Below are 20,860 nucleotides of genomic sequence, written 5' to 3' on the forward strand. Positions count from 1 at the left end.
GTTGTGAATAAGCAGGCCAGAATATCATACCATTATTGACAGCGGCCTGATAAAGTGAAGCTATCACCTCGATTTTTGGGGTCTGCAGCAAGTTATACCAGTGTTTCTCAGCTCCGGGCATCTTGGTTCCACATTGATCTCCAGTTCTGTCTGTGTGGATTTTGCACAGTGTTCCTGCAGCTGTATGAAATTCCCCATGAGCTTTGCTTTCAGCTGTGTGAATGGTAGGTTAACTGGCTACATTAAATCCTCCCAGCGCAGGTGAGTGGCAGGAGAATTGGAGAGTTAATGGATGTGAGGGAAAATGGATTATGGGAAATAAGTGGGGTATTGGGATTGCTATGAGAACTGGAATAGACTCAGTGGACTTCATAGCATCCTTCTGTGTGATAAGAGAAAATGACGACGTGTGTCCAATGGACATCAATTTCCACTGTTTAACACTTAAACATTAGAAAGTGCCTCCTTGTCTAAGCTGCCTGTCAATAGTATGGGTAATCTACTTCCAGCTCCAGCTTCTCTAGATCCTCATAGGCCACAGTCCCCCAGTCGTCAAGAATTTATCTGCTTCCGTATAAATACATCTCACTTTCATCTATGGAGCAGAGTTCTAGCTTGGAATTTCACGAGCAAAAACAATTTGGCATCTACCCGTTCATCCGCAACACATGGAGGAGCTGGGGTCAAGGGTTGGAATAGCGGTTATCACAAAGCTATTACAGCTCAGGGCTTTGGAGTTCAGAGTTCAATTCCAGCATCATCTGCAAGGAGTTTGTACGTGCTCTCTGATTTTCTCCCATAGTTCAAAGATGTACTGGTTAATTGGTCATTGTAAATTGTCCCATGATTAGGCTAGGGTGAAATCGGGGGCAGCGGGGCTCAAAGAACTGATTCTGCATTGTCTCTCAATAAACAAAAACAATTTTCCATAGAATCTCCTTTGCAGTCTCTCCAGTGTTCCTACTTCCTTTGTTGTATAACACAACCAAGACCATGCACGGTCAAGTGTGGCCTCACTGACTACACAATTGTAACAATTCCAGTCATTTCTCTCCCTCCCCCTTCTCTCTTTTCCATTCCCCATTCTGGCTCCACTCTCAGCCCACCTCTTCCAAAAACTAAAGCTGCCCCTGGGATAGCTGCGGTCTAGACACCATTATTTTTTTTATCAATTCTCATGGGCACAGATCAGGTATGAAACCCGTGACTCTTCATTTCACATCCTCTTTCCTTCAATTAGTGTGGTTAAGAAACAATTATAATTGGACTCTCCCCACCTACCTTACCCCCACAGCATCTCATTCTTTTGTTGTCCTCTACTTGTTTGAGGTGGACATTATTATCTTAATAGAACAACGCTGGAAAATGTTTTTCTGGTCCTGATAGAAGGCCATCCACATTAGACAGTATGTGTACTCTCAGCATTTTGGGTTCTAATTTCAGATACTTTGCAGGTTTTTTAAAAATCTCTCTACAAGTCGTTAGTTGAATTAAGGATTCTGACATTTATAACAAATTTTGTGCATGCAATAGCTGCTCACTCACCGCTCCTTCTTCTGATTGGTATTCCTCCTGTATAGGAAGGTGGTGATTGGCTACTTGTTGATGACCTCTTTGGTTCCTTGCATGCCACGTTGAAGTCAGTTCTGGAAAGTTGTCACTGATGTCAAATCCTTCTTCTGTCCAATATCCCAGTGCCCAGCTGCTCAGTTCTGATCCCTGTGGTGGATTTAAAACAACACTCTTCATCTTTTCCTCCTTAAGCCTATGACAAACGGTTTTGCACCAGGATTCAGATCTGTGTACTCACTGTTTCGGATACTGATGGTCCCGTCTCATTCAATTGCACAACACCTTGACATTAGCTTTATTACCTCACTTAAAAAGAAATGGAAATGACATGCTATCTGCTTCTGAAGCCTAAGTTTGTAGATGGGAAATTCCGCAACGATTCCAGTCAGCTCCATGTCAGAACTAAACTTGTGATAATATTACTGGATCCAAAGAGAAAAGATATCTCATTTCACCTTCTCTCACTGCTAGGCAAATAATGTATCAAAGCTACCACGTACAGTGCTGACAACAAGATCTTATGACTTACTGATTTACATTGATATCACGCACAATAAGATTAATATTTACTGCCATGGAAATAAATCTAATGTTGAACAGTGCATGCTTACTTAATGAATAGTATAGTTCCCTGCTCTACACTCGGGCCTCTTGGCCAAACTAAAGACTCTTGGACTATATTTCCAATTGGGTGCTCACTATTTCATAAGCCAGTTCGTAACCATCTGGATTGAGAGAGGGTACAAGGTGTATCCTTGTGCTATCGATTAATCGTGTGATCCGGGGGTTTCCGTAGTTGTATTCCTTACACAGGAATTGCATTAGAAGCAGCAGTAACTCCCGACCTAAGACCTCGTTCCCATGCATTCCAGCAGTGTAATGGAATTCGGGCTCCCCTGGAAAACAACAAATGCTCACAGTTAGATGCAGGTACTGGGACACTTGGGTGACTCATTTCAGAGACCCAGTGGTGACCATGACTAAAAGAATTATTACCTTACTCACAAGTCACACTTAATCAATAAAACTGTGTCAGGGAAGAGCATATTGATAATATATCCTGAGCAATAATTCCAAGAGCAACAGTAAATCTCAAATCCTACTTCCAGTCTTATTCTACCACCAAATACATAATTACCCCCCCCCCCCACTTTCTGCAGGGATCTCTCCCTCTGTGATTCCCTTGTCCATTCTTCTCCCTCCCCAATAATCTCCCTCCCAGCACTTATCCCTGCAAGTGGCCAAAGTGTTACACCTGTCCATTTACCTCCTCTCTCACCTCAATTCAGTTCTATCAGGTGAGGCAACACCTCACCTGTGAATCTGCTGGGGTTGTCTCTTGTGTCCAGTTCTCCTGATGTAGCCTCCTCTACATTGGTGAGACCTATCGTAAATTGGGGGGTACCGCTTCGTCGAGCACCTCCGCTCCATCTGCCTAAAGCGGAACTTCCCAGTGGCCAAAGATCTTAATTCTCATTCCCATCCCCATTCCAACATGTCGGTCCATGACCTCCTCTTGTGCCATGCTGAGGCCACCCTCAGGGTCGAGGAGCAACACCTTATATTCTGTCTGGGTAACTTCCAACCTGATGTTATGAACATCGATTTCTCCTTCCAGTAAAAAAAAAATTCCCTTCTCCTCTCCTCTTCTTCTATTCCCCACTCTGGCCTGTTATCTCTTCTCAATTGCCAATCACTTCCCCCTGGTTCCCCTCCTCCTCCCCTTTCTCCCATGGTCCACTCTCCTCTGCTGTTGGATTCCTTCCTCTCCAGCCTTTTACCTTTCCCACCCACCAGCTTCCAGCTATCCTTCTTCCACTCCCCCAACTTTTTATTCTGAGAGCTTCTCCCTCCCTTTCCAGTCCTGAAGAAGGGTTTTCGCCCAAAGCGTTGACTGTTTGTTCATTTCCATAGATGCTGCCTGACCTGCTGATTTCTTCCAGCATTATGTGTGTGTGTTGATCTGGATTTCGAGCATCTGCAGAATCTCTTTTTAATAAATCTCAAATAGCTGCTGTTATGTGTGTAAACCCCTGGGAAGGGTTTCACTGCTAATGTAATGGTCTTTCTGTAGAAGCACTGCTAATGGTTTTTCTGTAGCAGCAATGTTTGGGTTATGGCTAGAGATAATGGGGAGGCTTTGGAATGTGTGCTTTCGACTGAGGTGTTCTGGGTCTTTTGTTCGGTGGAAGATTTAGAGAGAAGATGTCAGAAAGCAGAAATCATTGACACTAGAGAGGAGTGGACTTAGTGTGGGATCGGGAAACAACGAAGCCCGGGGGAAATCGATGGAGGACCAGCGGAAGGGAAACATGAGCTCCAATGTGCACATTAGAATGTTTCATTAAAATGGGCCCTTTTCTTTTTGTTTTACTTCACTAACCCTTTAGTCAAATTAAGAATTATAACGCTAAAACTTGCAACTGGTGTACTACCTGTTATTTCGTGGTACTGATTTGTAACAGGGTAACACTTCGTGCAGCATTCACACAAACAGGAGGTTTAGCACCTCAGATTTCACACGTTTGGCAGGGCCAGAGACCGTTTTCCCTAGACTAACACCGCCGCCAAACCTGAGGGTTACATGTGAATCAACCCAAGTCATTGTCGGATCCTGACGACCATAGTTATGACATGTCTGATGGTCCTCACGTACCATCCCCAGGTTTCATTTTCTCAGAAGAAAATGAAATGATATAACTGGAGGTTAAAGATGACTGGCCACTAGTAACCAAGTGTTGATATAGATACCAGTAATAATTAACATTGATGTCTATAGAACATTACTACAACATGAATGATCAATAATTATCACTTTACTTTTGATCTGAGAGACTATTACCAGGTTCGTGCTCTCCTGGGTTATCAGACAACTCCATGGCATACAGCTTCAATCCTTGGGAACTTTTTCCAATGTTATAAATCCGGGTGATGTTTGGGCACTGCTCATTCACAACCTTCATCAGCTAGCAGGTAATTTAAAATAAGACATATTAAATATTTATCTTATTAAAATAAAATTATTACATGCACATAATAGTACAGGATAGTGTGAATTTAAGAACATAAGAAATTGGAGTAGGATTAGGCCATCTGGCCTGTCGAGCTTGCTCTGCCATTCAGTAAGATCGTGGAGGCTCATCTCCAACTACCCGCCTTTTCCCCATAACCCTTAATTCCCCTACTATGCAAAAATCTATATTCACTGCTTCATTCGGCAGGGAATTCCACAGATTCACCATTCTCTGGGAAAAGCAGTTCCTTCTCATCTCCATCCTAAATCTGTTACCCCCGAATCTTGAGGCTATGTCCCCTAGTTCCAGTCTCACCAACCAGTGGAAACAACTTTCCTGTCTCTATCTCATCATAATTTTATATGTTTCTATAAGATCTCTCATTCTTCTGAATTCCACCGAGTGCAGTCCCAAGCAACTCAATCTCTCCTCATAGTCTAACCCCCTCATCTCTGGAATCAGCCTGGTGAACTGCCTCCAAATCCCAGTATATCCTTCCTCATTAAATAAAATTGATATATTTATTTGGAGGTACAGCGTATAATAGGTCCCTCTGCACCGCTCCACAATCCCAATTTACCCTAACCTAATCACGGGACAATCTACAAAGGCCAATTAACCTACCCAGACAGTGGGAGGAACCCGGAGACAACCCATGAATTCTACGGGGAGAACATACAAACTTCTTATAGAGGACTGAACTATGAACTCCGATGCCTCAACGGAGGCACCCTAATGCTATAGAAACAGTGAAAAAAGTGTTACTTTATCAACTCCTTCTGTAGAAGCTATTAATGCCAGTGCACAAAGTGCCTTGTTAGGTGGACTTGCCCATTTTAGCATTATGGACGACTTCAATCCATTCATTTAATTAACTAATATCTTTTGCGATACTGTGTGAAACAGGCCCTTCAGGCCCACCAAACCACACTGCCCAACAACCCACTAACTTAATCCTAGCCTAATCACAGGATAATTTACAGTGACCAATTATCCTACTAACCAATACATCTTTGGATGGTGGGAGGAAAGCGGAGCAGCTGGAGAAAGCCCATGCGCTCACAGGAAGACTATAGAAACTTTCTCACAGAAGACGCCAGAATTGAACAAACTCTGAGGGCCACCAGCTATAATACCATCATGCTAACTACTATAGTACCATGGTCCCCCGCCCTCCCCCCCCGCCAACTTAAATATATCAACTTAATTTCCAGAATGAATATTCAGCTGTCTTTTTTTTGGTTTGGGCTATGGAATGAACAATTGTTTTCTACAACAGAGCCCGATTATTCTCCAAAACAAGATTACTCGGGGAAAAAATGACATGATTGGTCGAGGGAGTAACATTCATGTTGGCTGACAGCAACAAAGTTAAGGAGTAGCTGAAACGAGAGGAGGAATGCAAGAGGCGATTATAAGCACTGAGGAACAGGTGACAGTCTATATAAACATATAATGTTGTTATTAGTAATGCTCGGAAAATCTTATTGTTGGCCAGTGATCACATTGCAAATGTCCCCTGCTCCCTCTGGCCAGGAGTATGACAGCACACAACCAACATACAATATATTATCCAGCATAAGTTTAGCCTTACCTGACGCATGTCCTTGTAATTGTGATGCTTGAAGTCAAATCCGTCTCCTGTCACCTCGTTTGACGCATAATGTTTGGGGTCTGTGAGTTGGAGTGGACAGGTTTAAAGTTAGTGGGTGGTACAAGTTAGTACTGTTGTTTCACAGCTCCATCAGTCCAGGTGTGAAACTGACATCTTCCTGTGACCACATGGATATCCCCAGGCTTTCTGGTTTCCTCCCATGTCCCAAACACCCGCTGGTGGCTGCTGTAAATGACCTTTTATGTAACGAAGTGGCAAAAGGATTAGAGAGAACTAGGAGGTGCATAGGCTGGTGGAATCGGTCTGCTGGAAGCTGACATGAACCAAGTGAGTGAATGGTATTCTATGTCATAATGAGCATTTTATGATTTAGAAATATCAAGTACAACCTTGTGGTGTTTACAAAACTGGGAATAGTTCTGTGAGGCCAAGAGGTGAAAGATTATTTTGTTGGTTAGTGTTGTTATTGTTGCATAATAATCAGAAGCAGTTCAAAGTTTTAAAAAATTTATTATCAAAGTAGATATATGTCACCATATAAAACTCTGAGATTCATTTTCTTGCGGGCATACTCAATCAATCCAATCACCATATTAGAATCAATGAAAGACTGCTCCCAAAAGGGTTGACAAGCAGAGTGCAGAAGACAAAAAAACCATGCAAAAATAAAGAAAATAAATAGATAGATAGATAGATTGACATTGAGAACATGAGTTAAAGAGTCCTTGAAAGTAAGTCCATTGTTTGTGGGAACATTTCAACAATGGGGCAAGTGAGTGAAGTCATCCGCTCTGGTTCAGGAGCCAGATGGATGAGGGGTAGTAACTGTTCCTGAACCTGGTGATGTGAGTCCTGAGGCTCCTGTACCTTCTAGCAGCTAGAAAAGAGCATGACCTGGGTGGTGGGGGTCCTGATGATGGATGCTGCTTTCCTGCAACAAAGCGGTGTAGATGTGCTCAGCGGTGGAGAGGGCTTTACCTGTGATGGGCTGAGCCATATTCACTACTTTTTGTAGGATTTTCAGTTCAAGAGCTTTGGTGTTTCCATACCAGGCTGTGATGCAGCCGGTCAATATACTCTCCACTGCACAGTTAGTCAAAGTTGTAGATGTCATGCCAAATCTGTGCAAACTCCTCGGCAAGTAGAGGCACTGCCATGCTTTCGTTGTAATTGCACTGGCGTGCTGGGCCCGAGGAATTTAAAGTTGCTGACCCTCTCCAGCTCTGATCCCACGATGAGGACTGGCTCATGAACCTCCTCCTGACGTCAATAATCAGCTCCTTGGTCTTGCTGACATTGAGTATGAGGTGGTTGTTGTGACACCACTCAGCCAGATTTTCAATCTCTCTCCTGTATGTTGATTCATCACCACCTTTGATTTGGCCAACGGCAATGGTAGTGTCAACAAACTTGAAGACGGCATTCGAGCCATTACACAGTCAGAAGTGTAAAGTGAGTAGAGCAGAGGGCTAAGCACACAGACCTGTGGTGCATCTGTGCTGATGGAATTGTGGAGGAGATGTTGTTGCCAATCCAAACTGATGGAGGTCTGCCAGTGAGGAATTTGAGGATCCAACTGCCCAAGGAGGTATTGAGGTCAAGGTTTGAAGCTTATTGATTAGTTTTGAGGGGATGATGGTATTGAATGCTGAGCTGTAGTCAATAAGGAGCATTCTGATTTATGCATCTTTGCTGTCCAGATGTTCCAGGGTTGAGTGAAGAGCCAATGAAATGCCATCTCCTGTGGATCTGTTGCTCTGGTAGGCAAATTGGAGCGGATCAAAGTCGCTTCTCAGGCAGATGTTTCATCACCAACCTCTCAAAATGCTTCATCACTGTGGATGTTAGCAATAGTCACAGAGGCAGGTTACCACATTCTTCTTAGGCACTGGTATAACTGGTGGGTGTCTCAGACCGCCAAAGTGAGAAGTTAAAGATATTGGTGAACACTTCAGCCTATTGATCAGTACAGGACTTCAGTACTTGGCCAGGTATCTCACCTGGGCTGGATACTTTCTTTGTTCACCCTCCTGAAGGATGTTCTCACGTCCGCCCCAGAGACTGAAATCAAAGGGTCATCGGGGACTGTGGGAGTTCATGATGGGTCCTCCATGTTTTGATGGTCAAAGTGAGCATATTAGTAGCATATGTCATAAAGTTTGTTGTTTCGTGGCAGCAGTACTTTGCAATACATCATAATAAAAAAACTTTCAATTACAGTCAGTATGTGTAACAAAAAGAAAATTTAATTAAATAAGTATCACAAAAAGGGAAATAGTGAGGTAGTGCTAATGGGTTCATTGTCCGTTCAGAATTCTGATGGCAGAGGGGAAGAAACTGTTCCTGAAATACTGAATAAACAAATTGATTATTATTACACAAAGATAGATGGAGTTGGAAGAAAATCATTGCAGTTTTATCAGACCCTGGCATGCTTGCCTGTAAATGGGTAGTCAGACAGGTAATAGCATTTCTGTCTTTCAAACAAAACCAATGAGATTGAGAGAAATGTATACAAGCAGAATGATTTTCTAAATTCTTAGATTGTATTAGAATATATTTCAGTGGCCAGAAATACGCAGTCGCTTTCCTGTAGTTATTACACTGCTCAGGTTATGTGGCAGATGGACAGATTTTCTTTTCTCGCAAGAGGGGAAATCCTCACCTGACAGCGGACAGGCAAGCACCTCCATTCTCATGCACAGGCTCCCATTCCAGCTCTGCGGATTGACTCGGATGTAACGGGCAACAACAGTTTCCGGGAATTCACTCAGAACTGGCGTATCTGTGTCCACGTTTCCGGAAAAAAGCTGTGGAAATTGGAGAATATCTATTAATCACCTTCCCTGTCTTGGAACTGCTATTATTATCCATACAGATTGTTTCTTTTGTATTAAAAAGACTGAATTGCTCATGTATGTCAAATTTCTAGGCTTGTTTTTAATAATGATCAACTGAAGGTCAGTAGACCTTGGACACAAGTGCACGTGGCCTCAGAGAAACATTTCGGGATGTCACATCCCATTCAGACACTCTATAATATCTAAGATACGATATTTTCTCAAGAAGACCAGTGAAGAACAACAAACACACAAAGTGCTGCTGGAACTTGGCAGGTGAGGCAGCATTTATGGAAATGAATAAACAGTCAATGTTTTGGGTTGAGACTCTTTATCAGGACTGGAAATGAATTGGAAAGATGCCAGAATAAGATGTAGAGAAAGGAAGACAAGCTAGAAGGTGAGAGGTGTAGCTAGGTGTGTAACGTGGTGGGGGGGGGGGAGAAATGAAGTAAGATGCTGGGAGGTGATAGGAGGAAAAGGCAAAGTGCTGGAGAAGGAGGAATCTTATAGGATAGGAGAGTGGACTATGGGAGAAAGGGAAGGAGAAGGCCAGTGGGGGAGATGATGGGCAGGTGAGGAGAAGAGGTAAGAGGCCAGAGTGAGGAATTGAAGAAGACAGAAGATAGAGGGGGAAAAATTACCAGAAGTTGGAGATATCAATGTTCATACCATCAGTTTGGAGGCTACCTAACTGAATCTGAGGTATTGCTCCTCCAACCTGAGGGGGGCCTCATCATGGCAAAGGAGGAGGCCATGGACCAACATGTCTGAACAAGAACGGGGATGCTTGGCCACTGGGAATTTCCACCTTTTGCAGATGGAGTGGCTGTGCTCAATGAAGTGGTCCCCCAATCTACATCAGGTCTCACCAATGTAGAGGAGGCCGCATCAGAAGAACTTGGAAATTTTCAGATTTGCAGTTACAGTGTTGATTCATCTGGAAGAACTGTTTGGGGCCTTGAATGGGCAGGTATAGCAGGGATAAGTGCCAGGAGGGAGATCAGTGGGGAAGGACGAATGGACAAGGGAGTCACACAGGAAGCAATCCCTGTGGAAAGTTGAGAGTAGTGGAGTAGGTAAAGCTGCGTTTGGTGGTCAGGTCCTGTAGAAGATGGTGGATGTTATGGAGAATGATGTGTTGGACACCATGGTAGTGTAGCGGTTAGCAAGATGCTGTTACAGCTTGGGACATTCCAGAGTTCAGAGTTTAGTTCCCGCGCACTCTGTAAGGAGACTCCATACATCCACCCAGTGAAATGCCAGGGTTTTCTCCAGATCCTCTGGTTTCCTCCCACAGTCCAAAGACGTACCGGGTAGGTTAACTGGTCATTGTGAGTTGTCCCATGTTAAGTTAGGGTTAATGGGATTGTTCGAGGTTTGCTGGGGTGACATGACTCAAAGGGCCAGAAAGGCCTACACTGCACTGTATCACGAGATAAGTAAATAAACATGGAGGCTGATGGGGCGGTAGGTAAGGACAAGAGGACAGTTAAGGCAGTGAGAAGAAGGGATGAGCGTGGATGTTCAGGAAATGGAGGAGATGTGCACGAGGGCAGCATCAATGGTGGAGAAAGGGAAACCCCATTCTTTGAAGAAAGAGGACATCTCTGATTTCCTGGAAAGGAAAGCCTCTTCCTGGGAACAGATGCAGCAGAGATGAAGGAACTGAGAAAAGGGAATAGCATTTTTATAGGGGACAGGGTGGGAAAGAGGTATAGTCAAGATAGCCATGAGAATTAGTAGGTTTATAAAAGATATTGGTAGAAAGTTTGTCTTCAGAGATGGAGACAGAGAAGTCAAGAAAGGGAAGAGAAGTGTCAGAAATGGACCAAGTGAATTCAAGGGCAGCGTGGAAGTTGGATGCAAAGTGAATGAAATTGATGAGCTCAGCAGTGCCAATTTGTTTCTCAATGTAGCAAAAGAAGAACTGGGGAGCATTACCAGGGAAGGCATGGACTGTACCTCATGGCCAACGAAAAGGCAGGCATAGCTGGGGCCGATGCAGGTGTCCAAGGTCACCCTGAGTTTGGAGAAAGTGGGAGGAGCCAAAGGAGAACTTGTTGAGCGTGAGGACCAGCTCTGCCAGATGGAGGAGGATGGTGGTGGTGGAGGGGCATTCTGCTGTATTTCCCCCTTCCTTTCCAGTACCGATGAAGAGTCTCGGCCCAAAACGTTGACTGTTTATCCATTTCCATAAACGCTGCCTGACTTGCTGAGTTCCTCCAGCATTTCATGTGTGTGTTGCTCCGGATGTCCAGCATCTACAGAATCTCTTCTGTACGTGACTAACAAAAAAGCCTGCTTTTCATTTGTGGGGCTGATCATGTTTTGTTCATCTTTTGTTTTCCTTGGTGAGATTAGTTAGGTCAGGTGTAGGGATTGACTGGTTATGGTCTTGGTGAGATTAGTTAGGTCAGGTGTAGGGATTGACCGGTTATGGTCTTGGTGAGATTAGTTAAGCCAGGTGTAGGGATTGACCGGTTATGGTCTTGGTGAGATTAGTTAAGCCAGGTGTAGGGATTGACCGGTTATGGTCTTGGTGAGATTAGTTAGGTCAGGTGTAGGGATTGACTGGTTATGGTCTTGGTGAGATTAGTTAAGCCAGGTGTAGGGATTGACCGGTTATGGTCTTGGTGAGATTAGTTAAGCCAGGTGTAGGGATTGACCGGTTATGGTCTTGGTGAGATTAGTTAGGTCAGGTGTAGGGATTGACCGGTTATGGTCTTGGTGAGATTAGTTAGGTCAGGTGTAGGGATTGACCGGTTATGGTCTTGGTGAGATTAGTTAAGCCAGGTGTAGGGATTGATCGGTTATGGTCTTGGTGAGATTAGTTAAGCCAGGTGTAGGGATTGATCGGTTATGGTCTTGGTTACATTAGTTAAGTCAGGTGTAGGGATTGATTGGTTATGGTCATGGTTAGATTAGTTAAGTCAGGTGTAGGGATTGACCCGTTATGGTCTTGGTCCACATGAGGCAGAGGTAAACATATTCACCTTTTAAACTCATTGTAAGAACAGTCTGAAGGGAGGTTACATAGCATGGATAGGATAATTATCTGAACGCAAGAAACAACCATGAAGCAAGCACGTATATCATGAATGTTATTATCTCTGGACCATCAGGGTCTTGAACAAAAGGGGATAACTTCATGCCCCATCATTGAAATTTCCCACAACCTATGGACTCACTTTTAGGGACTCCATCTCATTTCTCGATATTTATTGCTTATTTATGTATTATTTTTTCTTTCTCTTTGTATTTGCACAGTTTGTAGTCATTTACAAAAAGGTTGAACACCCTAGTTGGTGCAGTCTTTCACTGATTCTATTATGGTTATTACTTTATGTGGATTTATTGAGTACACCCACGTGAAAGTGAACCTAAGGGTTGTATATGGTGACATGTAAGCACTTGGATAATAAATTTACTTTAAACTCTTTGAACTTTGTATGTGTCAATTGTTCTGATAAAACAGCCCATAATATCCTTCCACTTCCAGATACACAAACATCTGTCAATTTGTCTGATGTATGACCGGTAGTGTATCTTGGTGTGTGAGACCCATGCACTGTGCTCAGCTCTGATTTAGTGTGCGTGATGTCCATATGTTATGCTTAACACACACAGTTCCTGAACAAGGAAATTCTAAGCATCCACCCACTTATATCCTCCAAGAGGCCCACATGTTGGGTTTGGAGGTTTGCGTGCCTCAGTGACCCGGAGAGCTGTGCTGGCTGGAGTCAGGGCCTTGTGCTGTGGCTCTTAGGAGGGTGACCCAAGCCAAACAGGTCAAAGGGTAGAGGCCAGACTCAGAGTGGTCCAGCGGTCCTCCAGGTTCAGGGGTTCAGCTCAGGGCTAGCAACCCTGACTGGTCAAACAAAGCTGATTTGGAAACAGCAATGAAGAATCTTTCTACATCTGTGTGTGATGGTATTCCTGAGTCTCCACACGGGACTTGCATGGAAAATGAGGGGAAGCTACTGGCATAATGAAGGAAGCCCTGAACACCACCAAGACCAAAATTAGTTTCTGGAAAGACAGGCAAAGATGGAGAACCTTTATTATTGCCCTAAACGCAATAAATATTCATGAGAGGCGGGAGGAGAAGATGGCGGTCCGACGCAACTCGCAGCAGCCACTCCGGTGAATGATATCTGTTATTTGTCAAGTAGGGTGCCATGCACAATCCTGATTTGATGGAGATAGACGTGAGAGCACGGAGGATCATCTGGTGAAACTTCTGAAATGCCTGCTTCACTGCTGCTGCTACTGTGTGATCCAGAATCTCCGGAGAAGGCCCCAAATCCTCGGCTTTGCTTGTTGCTTGGCGGCCAGGGAAGAGTCGAAGCATTCGGCAGAGGATGGTGCTTGGAGAGACTGTATCGGAGGGACTGGTCGGAGGCTCGAAGTTTTCAGATGGACTCAGAGTCTGCTGCAGTCGGGTGCTTCCAATGCATCGGCAAGTCGTCGGCGCTTGGAGGTTCATGGCAGGGAGAGTTTCTCCCTTCTGCTGCCTGCGTGAGATGATGAGTCGATCGGGACTTTGAGACTTTTTTTCACCGTGCCCATGGTCTGCTCTTTATCAAATTATGGTATTGCTTTGCACTGCTGTAACTATATGTTATAATTATGTGATTTTGTCAGTTTTAGTCTTGGTTTGTCCTGTTTTTCTTGTGATATCATTCTGGAGGAACATTGTATCATTTTTAATGCATGCACTTCTAAATGACAATAAACGAGGACCGAGTGTCCTCATAATCTAATCTAATGCTCGTGGCCTAACAAGCAGTAAATAAGTTATATCCATATAACTCAACGATATACACCATTAAGTGAGACACATACCCAATCGTAATACCCATCTGTGTATGTCGTCCATGTACGACTGTCGTTGCTGAACTGCACGTAGTATGTGTTCACCCAGTCATTGCTGTCAAGAAAGAGAACCAGCTGTTAATATCAAGACCTTTCTGTGACTAGAGGAGTCTATCAGTTTATAAGTGTGAAGTCATTTACTTTGGTAGTTCAAATTTAAAGACAGAACATAGTATTAATGGTCAGACCCTTGGCAGTGTGGAGGATCAGCGAGGTCTTGGGGTCCGTGTCCATAGGACACTCAAAGCTGCTGCGCAGGTTGACGGTGTTGTTAAGAAGGTGTACGGTGTGTTGGCATTCATCATCTGTGGGATTGAGTTCAAGAGCTGTGAGGTAATGTTACAGCTGTATAAGACCTTAGTTGGACCCTACTTGGAGTACTGTGTTTAGTTCTGGTCACCTCACTACAGGAAGGATGTGGATACTATAGAAAGAGCGCAGAGGAGATTTATAAGGATGTTACCTGGATTGGAGAGCACGACTTATGAGAATAGGTTGAGTGAACTTGACCTTTTCTCCATGGAGCAACAGAGGATGAGAGGTGGCCTGATAGAGGTGTTTAAGATGATGAGAGGCATTGATTGTGTGGATAACCAGAGGCTTTTTCCCAGGGCTGAAATAGCTAACACGAGGGGGCATAGTTTCAAGGTGCTTGGAAGTAGGTACAAGGGAGATGTCAGAGGTAAGTTTTTCACACGGAGAGTGGTGGGTGTGTGGAATGCACTGCCAGAAAAGTTGGTAGAGGTGGATACAATCGGGTCTTTTAAAAGACTCCTAAATAGATACATAGAGCTTAGAAAAATAGAGGGCTACACGCTAGGGAAATTCTGGGCAGTTTCTAGAGTAGGCTACATGGACGGCACAACATTGCAGGCCGAAGGGCCTGTAATGTGCTGTAGATGTCTATGTTTTATCAAACCTTCACCAGCAAATGCTGGCACTAATATGATTTGACTGTTAAGCATTTGTGAAGAATACTCAAATGGTGACTCAAGATGAAACATATTTTTAAAATTAGGAAAATCAGGATGTAAAGGCCAAAGTCACAGAAATTTTCAAGGTTTAAAAGAAGGTGAGTTAATCAAGAGGTTGAAATTAGATAATTTCATGATTGGGTTTTAAACGTGACATTTGTAAGAAGGTTGCTGCAGAGATAGTTGTGCGACTGTGGTGAACAGAGCTGAAGAAACATTCTGATGAGATTTGCATTGGGCGATGCAGAAAAGGGGGAAATATACAGGGTATTATGCTTACATTTTGGGAACAACAAAGGACGTTGTATTAGTAAAGGAGAAAGTGGAAGCTGGCTTGAGGAAAGAAAGTGTGGGAAGCTGGTCATGAATGAAGGATTGCCTGTTTGAGTAGCACAACTTCATCACCCCTCTGCCATCAGATTTCTGAACGGTCCATGAACATGACCTCATTATTACTTTTTTTTTGTACTATTTATTTATTTATTTTTGTAATTTATAGATTTTTAAAAAAATGTCTTTTCACTCCACTGCTGCAAACTTCATGTCATATGTCCATGATAAGATGCATCTGATTCTAATTCTGAGCTTTCTCTTGGCCCAGGACTGCTGTAACAATGCGTTACACAAGTCTTTGACTTTCTTACTGAATGTAAAAGAGGGGTCAGGAGTAAAAATGAAATTAAAAAATGAATTGGGATGAAAAAGGTTAAGGGCAGAGAGACGCAAATGTTGTCAAATGAAGAGGAATGGTAACTGATAAACAAAAAGGGAAGGTGCTGGAAATCTGAAATGAAAACAGATTAACTGACATTAATAGTTCCATGTTTTGTTTGTATTATATAAAAATGTATACAAATAATAATTTTGTTCTCAGAGTATGGACAATGCTGCCAATACCAATACCCTCAACTTTCTTCAGAGTTTGCGATGATATCTAAAACTTTGACAAACTTCTATAGATATTTAGTGGAGAGTATATTAACTGGCTCTGTTACAGCTTGGTATGGAAACACCATACCTTTGAATGGAAAGTGGTGGATACAGCCCAGTCCATCAAAGGTATCAACCAGATCTACATTAAACATTGTCGCAGGAAAGCAGCATCCATCATCAGGGACCCCCACCACCCAGGACATGCTCTCTTCTCACTGCTGCCATCAGGAAGAAGGTACAGGAGCCTCAGGACTCGCACCACCAGGTTCAAGAACAGTTACTATCCCTCAACCATCAAACTCTTGAACCAAAGGGGATAACTTCACTCAACTTCACTTGCCCTGTCATTGGAATGTTCCCATCACTCCTGGACTCACTTTCAAGGACTCTTCATCTCATGTTAGAAACACAGAAACATAGAAAAACCTACAGCACAATACAGGCCCTTCAGCCCACAAAGCTGTGCCAAACATGTCCCTACCTTAGAACTACCTAGGCTTTACACATAGCCCTCTATTTTTCTAAGCTCCATGTAGCCAGCCAGGAGTCTCTTAAGAGACCCTATTGTTTCCGTTTCCACCGCCAGCAGCCCATTCCACACACTCACCACTCTCTGCGTAAAAAACTTACCCCTGACATCTCCTCTGTACCTACTTCCAAGCACCTTAAAACTATGTCCTCCCATGCTAGCCACTTCAGCCCTGGGGAAAAGCCTCTGACTATCCACACAATCATTTCTTCTCATTATCTCGTACACCTCTGTCAGGTCACCTCTCATCCTCCATCACTCCAAGGAGAAAATGACGAGTTCACTCAACCTATTTTCATAAGGCATGCTCCCCAAACCAGGCAACATCCTTGTAAATCTCCTCTGCACCCTTTCTATGGTTTCCACGTCCTTCCTGAACTGAGCACAGTACTCCAAGTGGGGTCTGACCAGGGTCCTATATACCTGCAACATTACCGCTCGGCTCTTAAACTCAATCCCACGATTGATGAAGGCCAATGCACTGTATGCCTTCTTAACCACAGAGTCAACCTGCGTAGAGCTTTGAGTGTCCTATGGACTCGGACCCCAAGATCCCTCTGATCCTCCACACTGCCAAGAATCTTACCATTAATGCTATATTCTGCCATCATATTTGACCTACCAAAATGAACAACCTCACACTTAACTGGGTTGAACTCCATCTGCCACTTCTCAGCCCAGTTTTGCATCCTATCAATATCCTGCTGTAACCTCTGACAGCCCTCCACATTATCCACAACACCCCCAACCTTTGTGACATCAGTAAATTTATTAACCCATCCCTCCACTTCCTCATCCAGGTCATTTATAAAAATCACAAAGAGTAGGGATCCCAGAACAGATCCCTGAGGCACAACACTGGTCACCAGCCTCCATGCAGAATATGACCCGTCTACAACTGCTCTTTGCCTTCTATTGTGCAAGCCGGTTCTGGATCCACAAAACAATGTCCCCTTGGATCCCATGCCTCCTTACTTTCTCAATAAGCCTTGCATGGGCTACCTTATCAAATGTCTTGCTAAAATCCATATACAGTACATCTGCGGCTCTACCTTCATCAATGTGTTTAGTCACATCCTCAAAAAATTCAGTCAGGCTCGTAAGGCACGACCTGCCTTTGACAAAGCCATGCTGACTATTCCTAACCATATTATGCCTCTCTAAATGTTCATAAATCCTGCCTCTCAGGATCTTCTCCAGCAACTTACCAACCACTGAAGTAAGACTCACTGACCTATAATTTCCTGGGCTATCCCTACTCCCTTTTGTGAATAAGGGAACAACATCCACAACCCTCCAATCCTCTGAAACCTCTCCCATCCTCATTGATGATGCAAAGATCATTGTCAGAGGCTCAGCAATCTCCTCCCTCGCTTCCCACAGTAGCCTGGGGTACATCCCATCTGGTCCCAGTAACTTATCCAACTTGATGCTTTCCAAAAAATCCAGCACATCCTCGTTCTCAATATCTACATGCTCAAGCTTTTCAGTCCACTGCAAGCCATCCCTACAATCGCCAAGATCCTTTTCCGTAGTGAATACTGAAGCAAAGTATTCATTAAGTACCTCCATTATTCCCTCTGGTTCCATACACACTTTTCCACTGTCACACTTGATTGATCCTATTCTCTCACGTCTTATCCTCTTGCTTTTCACATACTTATAGAATGCCTTGGGGTTTTCCTTAATCTTGTCCACCAAGGCCTTCTCATGGCCCCTTCTGGCTCTCCTAATTTCATTCTTAAGATCCTTCCTTCTGGCCTTATAATCTTCTAGATTCCTATCATTACCTAGTTTTTTTTAACCTTTCATAAGCTTTTCATTCTTCTTGACTAAATTTTCAACAGCCTTTGTATACCACGGATCTTGTACCCTACCATCCTTTTCATGTCTCATTGGAACGTACCTACTCAGAACCCCATGCAAATATCCCCTGAACATTTGCCACATTTCTTCTGTACTTTCCTCTGAGGACACCTGTTTCCAATTTATGCTCCCAAGTTCCTGTCTGATAGCCTCATATTTCTCCTTACTCCAATTGAACATTCCCTAACTTGTCTGTTCCTATTCCTCTCCAAGGTAAAGGAGATAGAATTGTGATCACTATCTCCAAAATGCTCTCCCACTGAGGGACCTGACACCTGACCAGGTTCATTTGCCAATACCAGATCAAGTACAGCCTCTCCTCTTGTAGGCTTATCTACATATTGTGGCAAGAAACCTTCCTGAACAAACTCTACCCCATCTAAACCCTTCACTCTAGGGAGATGCCAATCAATATTTGGGAAATTAAAATCACCCACCACAACCACCCTGTTATTATTACTCCTTTCCAGAATCTTTCTCCCTATCTGCTCCTTGATGTCCCTGTTACTATTGGGTGGTCTATCAAAAACACCCAGTAGAGCTATTGACTGCTTCCTATTCCTAACTCCCACCCACAGAGACTCCATAGACTCTATGGCGTAGACAAGCCCTTCATGACTTCCTCCTTTTCTGCAGCCGTGACACTATCTCTGATCAACAGTGCCACACCCCCACCTCTTTTACCTCCCTCTCTATCCTTTCTGGAACATCTAAAGCCTGGCACTTGAAGCAGCCATTCCTGTTCCTGCACCATCCAAGTCTCTGTAATGGCCACAACATCATATCTCCAAGTGCTGATCCACGCTCTAAGCTCATCCACTTTATTCATAATACTCCTCGCATTAAAATAGACACATTTCAAACCATTGGTCTGAGTACGTCCCTTCTCTATCACCTGCCTATCCTCCCTTTTGCACTATCTCCAAGCTTTCTCAATTTGTGAGTCAAACTCCCTTCAGTTCAGTTCCCACCTCCCAGCAATTCTAGTTTAAACTCTCCCCAACAGCCTTAGCAAACCTCCCCACCAGGATATTGGTCCCTCTCGGATTCAAGTGCAACCCTTCCTTTTTGCACAGGTCACACCTGCCCCAGAAGAGGTCCCAATGATCCAGAAATCTGAATCCCTACCCCCTGCTCCAATCCCTCAGCCACGCATTTATCCTCCACCTCATTCTATTCCTATACTCACTGTCACGTGGCACAGGCAGCAATCCCGAGATTACTACCTTTGAGGTCCTGCTTCTCAACTTCTTTCCTAACTCCCTGTCGTCTGTTTTCAGGACTTCCTCCCTTTTCCTACCTATGTCGTTGGTACCAATATGTACCACAAGCTCTGGCTGTTCTCCTTCCCACTTCAAGATACCGTGGACACGATCAGAAACATCCCGGGCCCTGGCACCTGGGAGGCAAACTACCATCCGCATTTCTTTCCTGCATCCACAGAATTGCCTGTCTGACCCCCTAACTATAGAGTCCCGTATCACTGCTGTCATCCTCCTCCTTTCCCTACCCTTCTGAGCCACAGGGCCAGATTCTGTGCCAGAGACACAACCACTGTTGCTTCCCCCAGGTAGGCTGTCCCCCCCAACAGTACTCAAGCAGGAATAATTATTGTTAACTTAATGTTCTTGATATGTATTGCTTATTTATTTATTATTATTATACTTGCAAGTGGCATGCATCTGGACAACAGACTTGAGTGGAGGATCAATACAGAGGCTGTGTACATGAAGGGCCAGAGTCACCTCTACTTCCTGAGGAGACTGAGGTCCTTTGGCATATGCAGGCCTCTCCTTCACACGTTCTACCAGTCTGTTGTCACCAATACAATCTTCTATATGGTGGTTTGCTGAGGCAATGGCATCAACATGGGTGATGCCAACAGGCTCAATAAACTGATTAGAAGCGCTGGCTGTGTTATAGGAGTCAGACTGGACACACTGGAGTCTGTGGTAGAACAAAGGACCCTACGGAAAATCCTGGCAATTCTGGACAATGTTTCTCACCCTCTGCATGCCACCTTGGCTGAACAGAGGAGCACTTTTAGTAATAGACTAAGACAACTGCACCACTTCAAAGAGCGTTATATGGGGTCATTCTTACCCTTGGCCATTAGGCTCTATAGTGAACAGCTTATAGCTGGGGAAGTGATGACCCTCTCCCATTAGTTCTGTTTGCCACACCCTGCTAACGCGGACACCCTGTGTAATACTACCATCACTTATCCAGAAGGTGTGACTGTGCACCCATTACTGTGTAATATTACGAGGATTCTTCACTACCATCTTATCAGTGTGAACTTGGAAATTTCGTAAATGTTGTAATCTTTGACATGTAAATCTTATATACCTTATTTTTAAGGCAACTAATTTTTTATTCTTTCTTTCGTCTCTTCTAATATTTGTATAGCTGTGAACATGCGATGCTACTGTGACACTGTAATTTCCTTTGGGATCAATGTAGTATCTATCTTTCCTTCTTTTTGTATTTACACAGCTTGTTGTCTTTTGAACATTAGTTGAACACCCAAGTTGGTACCGTCTACCACAGTTACTAATCTATTATGGATTTATCGAGTGGACCCACAAGAAAATGAATCTTACAGTCTTATATGGTGACATATATGTACTTAAATAATA

General features: G+C 43.7%; 1 protein-coding gene across 2 annotated transcripts in view; it reads right to left on the bottom strand.

The window, feature by feature from the left end:
* Positions 1 to 20,860, bottom strand: part of LOC140201763 (inactive carboxypeptidase-like protein X2) — a 124,446-nt gene that overhangs the window by 14,752 nt on the left and 88,834 nt on the right. For both annotated transcript variants that reach the window (XM_072266392.1, XM_072266391.1), the window contains 6 exons: positions 13,890 to 13,974; positions 8,867 to 9,011; positions 6,181 to 6,260; positions 4,415 to 4,538; positions 2,272 to 2,468; positions 1,546 to 1,719 (listed from right to left, as the gene is read on the bottom strand). In XM_072266392.1, the coding sequence (XP_072122493.1) occupies positions 1,546 to 1,719; positions 2,272 to 2,468; positions 4,415 to 4,538; positions 6,181 to 6,260; positions 8,867 to 9,011; positions 13,890 to 13,974 (805 nt within the window). The remainder of the gene's footprint in view (positions 1 to 1,545; positions 1,720 to 2,271; positions 2,469 to 4,414; positions 4,539 to 6,180; positions 6,261 to 8,866; positions 9,012 to 13,889; positions 13,975 to 20,860) is intronic.

Source organism: Mobula birostris, chromosome 8 (assembly GCF_030028105.1).
Source record: "Mobula birostris isolate sMobBir1 chromosome 8, sMobBir1.hap1, whole genome shotgun sequence".
Classification (NCBI taxonomy): Eukaryota; Metazoa; Chordata; class Chondrichthyes; order Myliobatiformes; family Myliobatidae; genus Mobula; species Mobula birostris.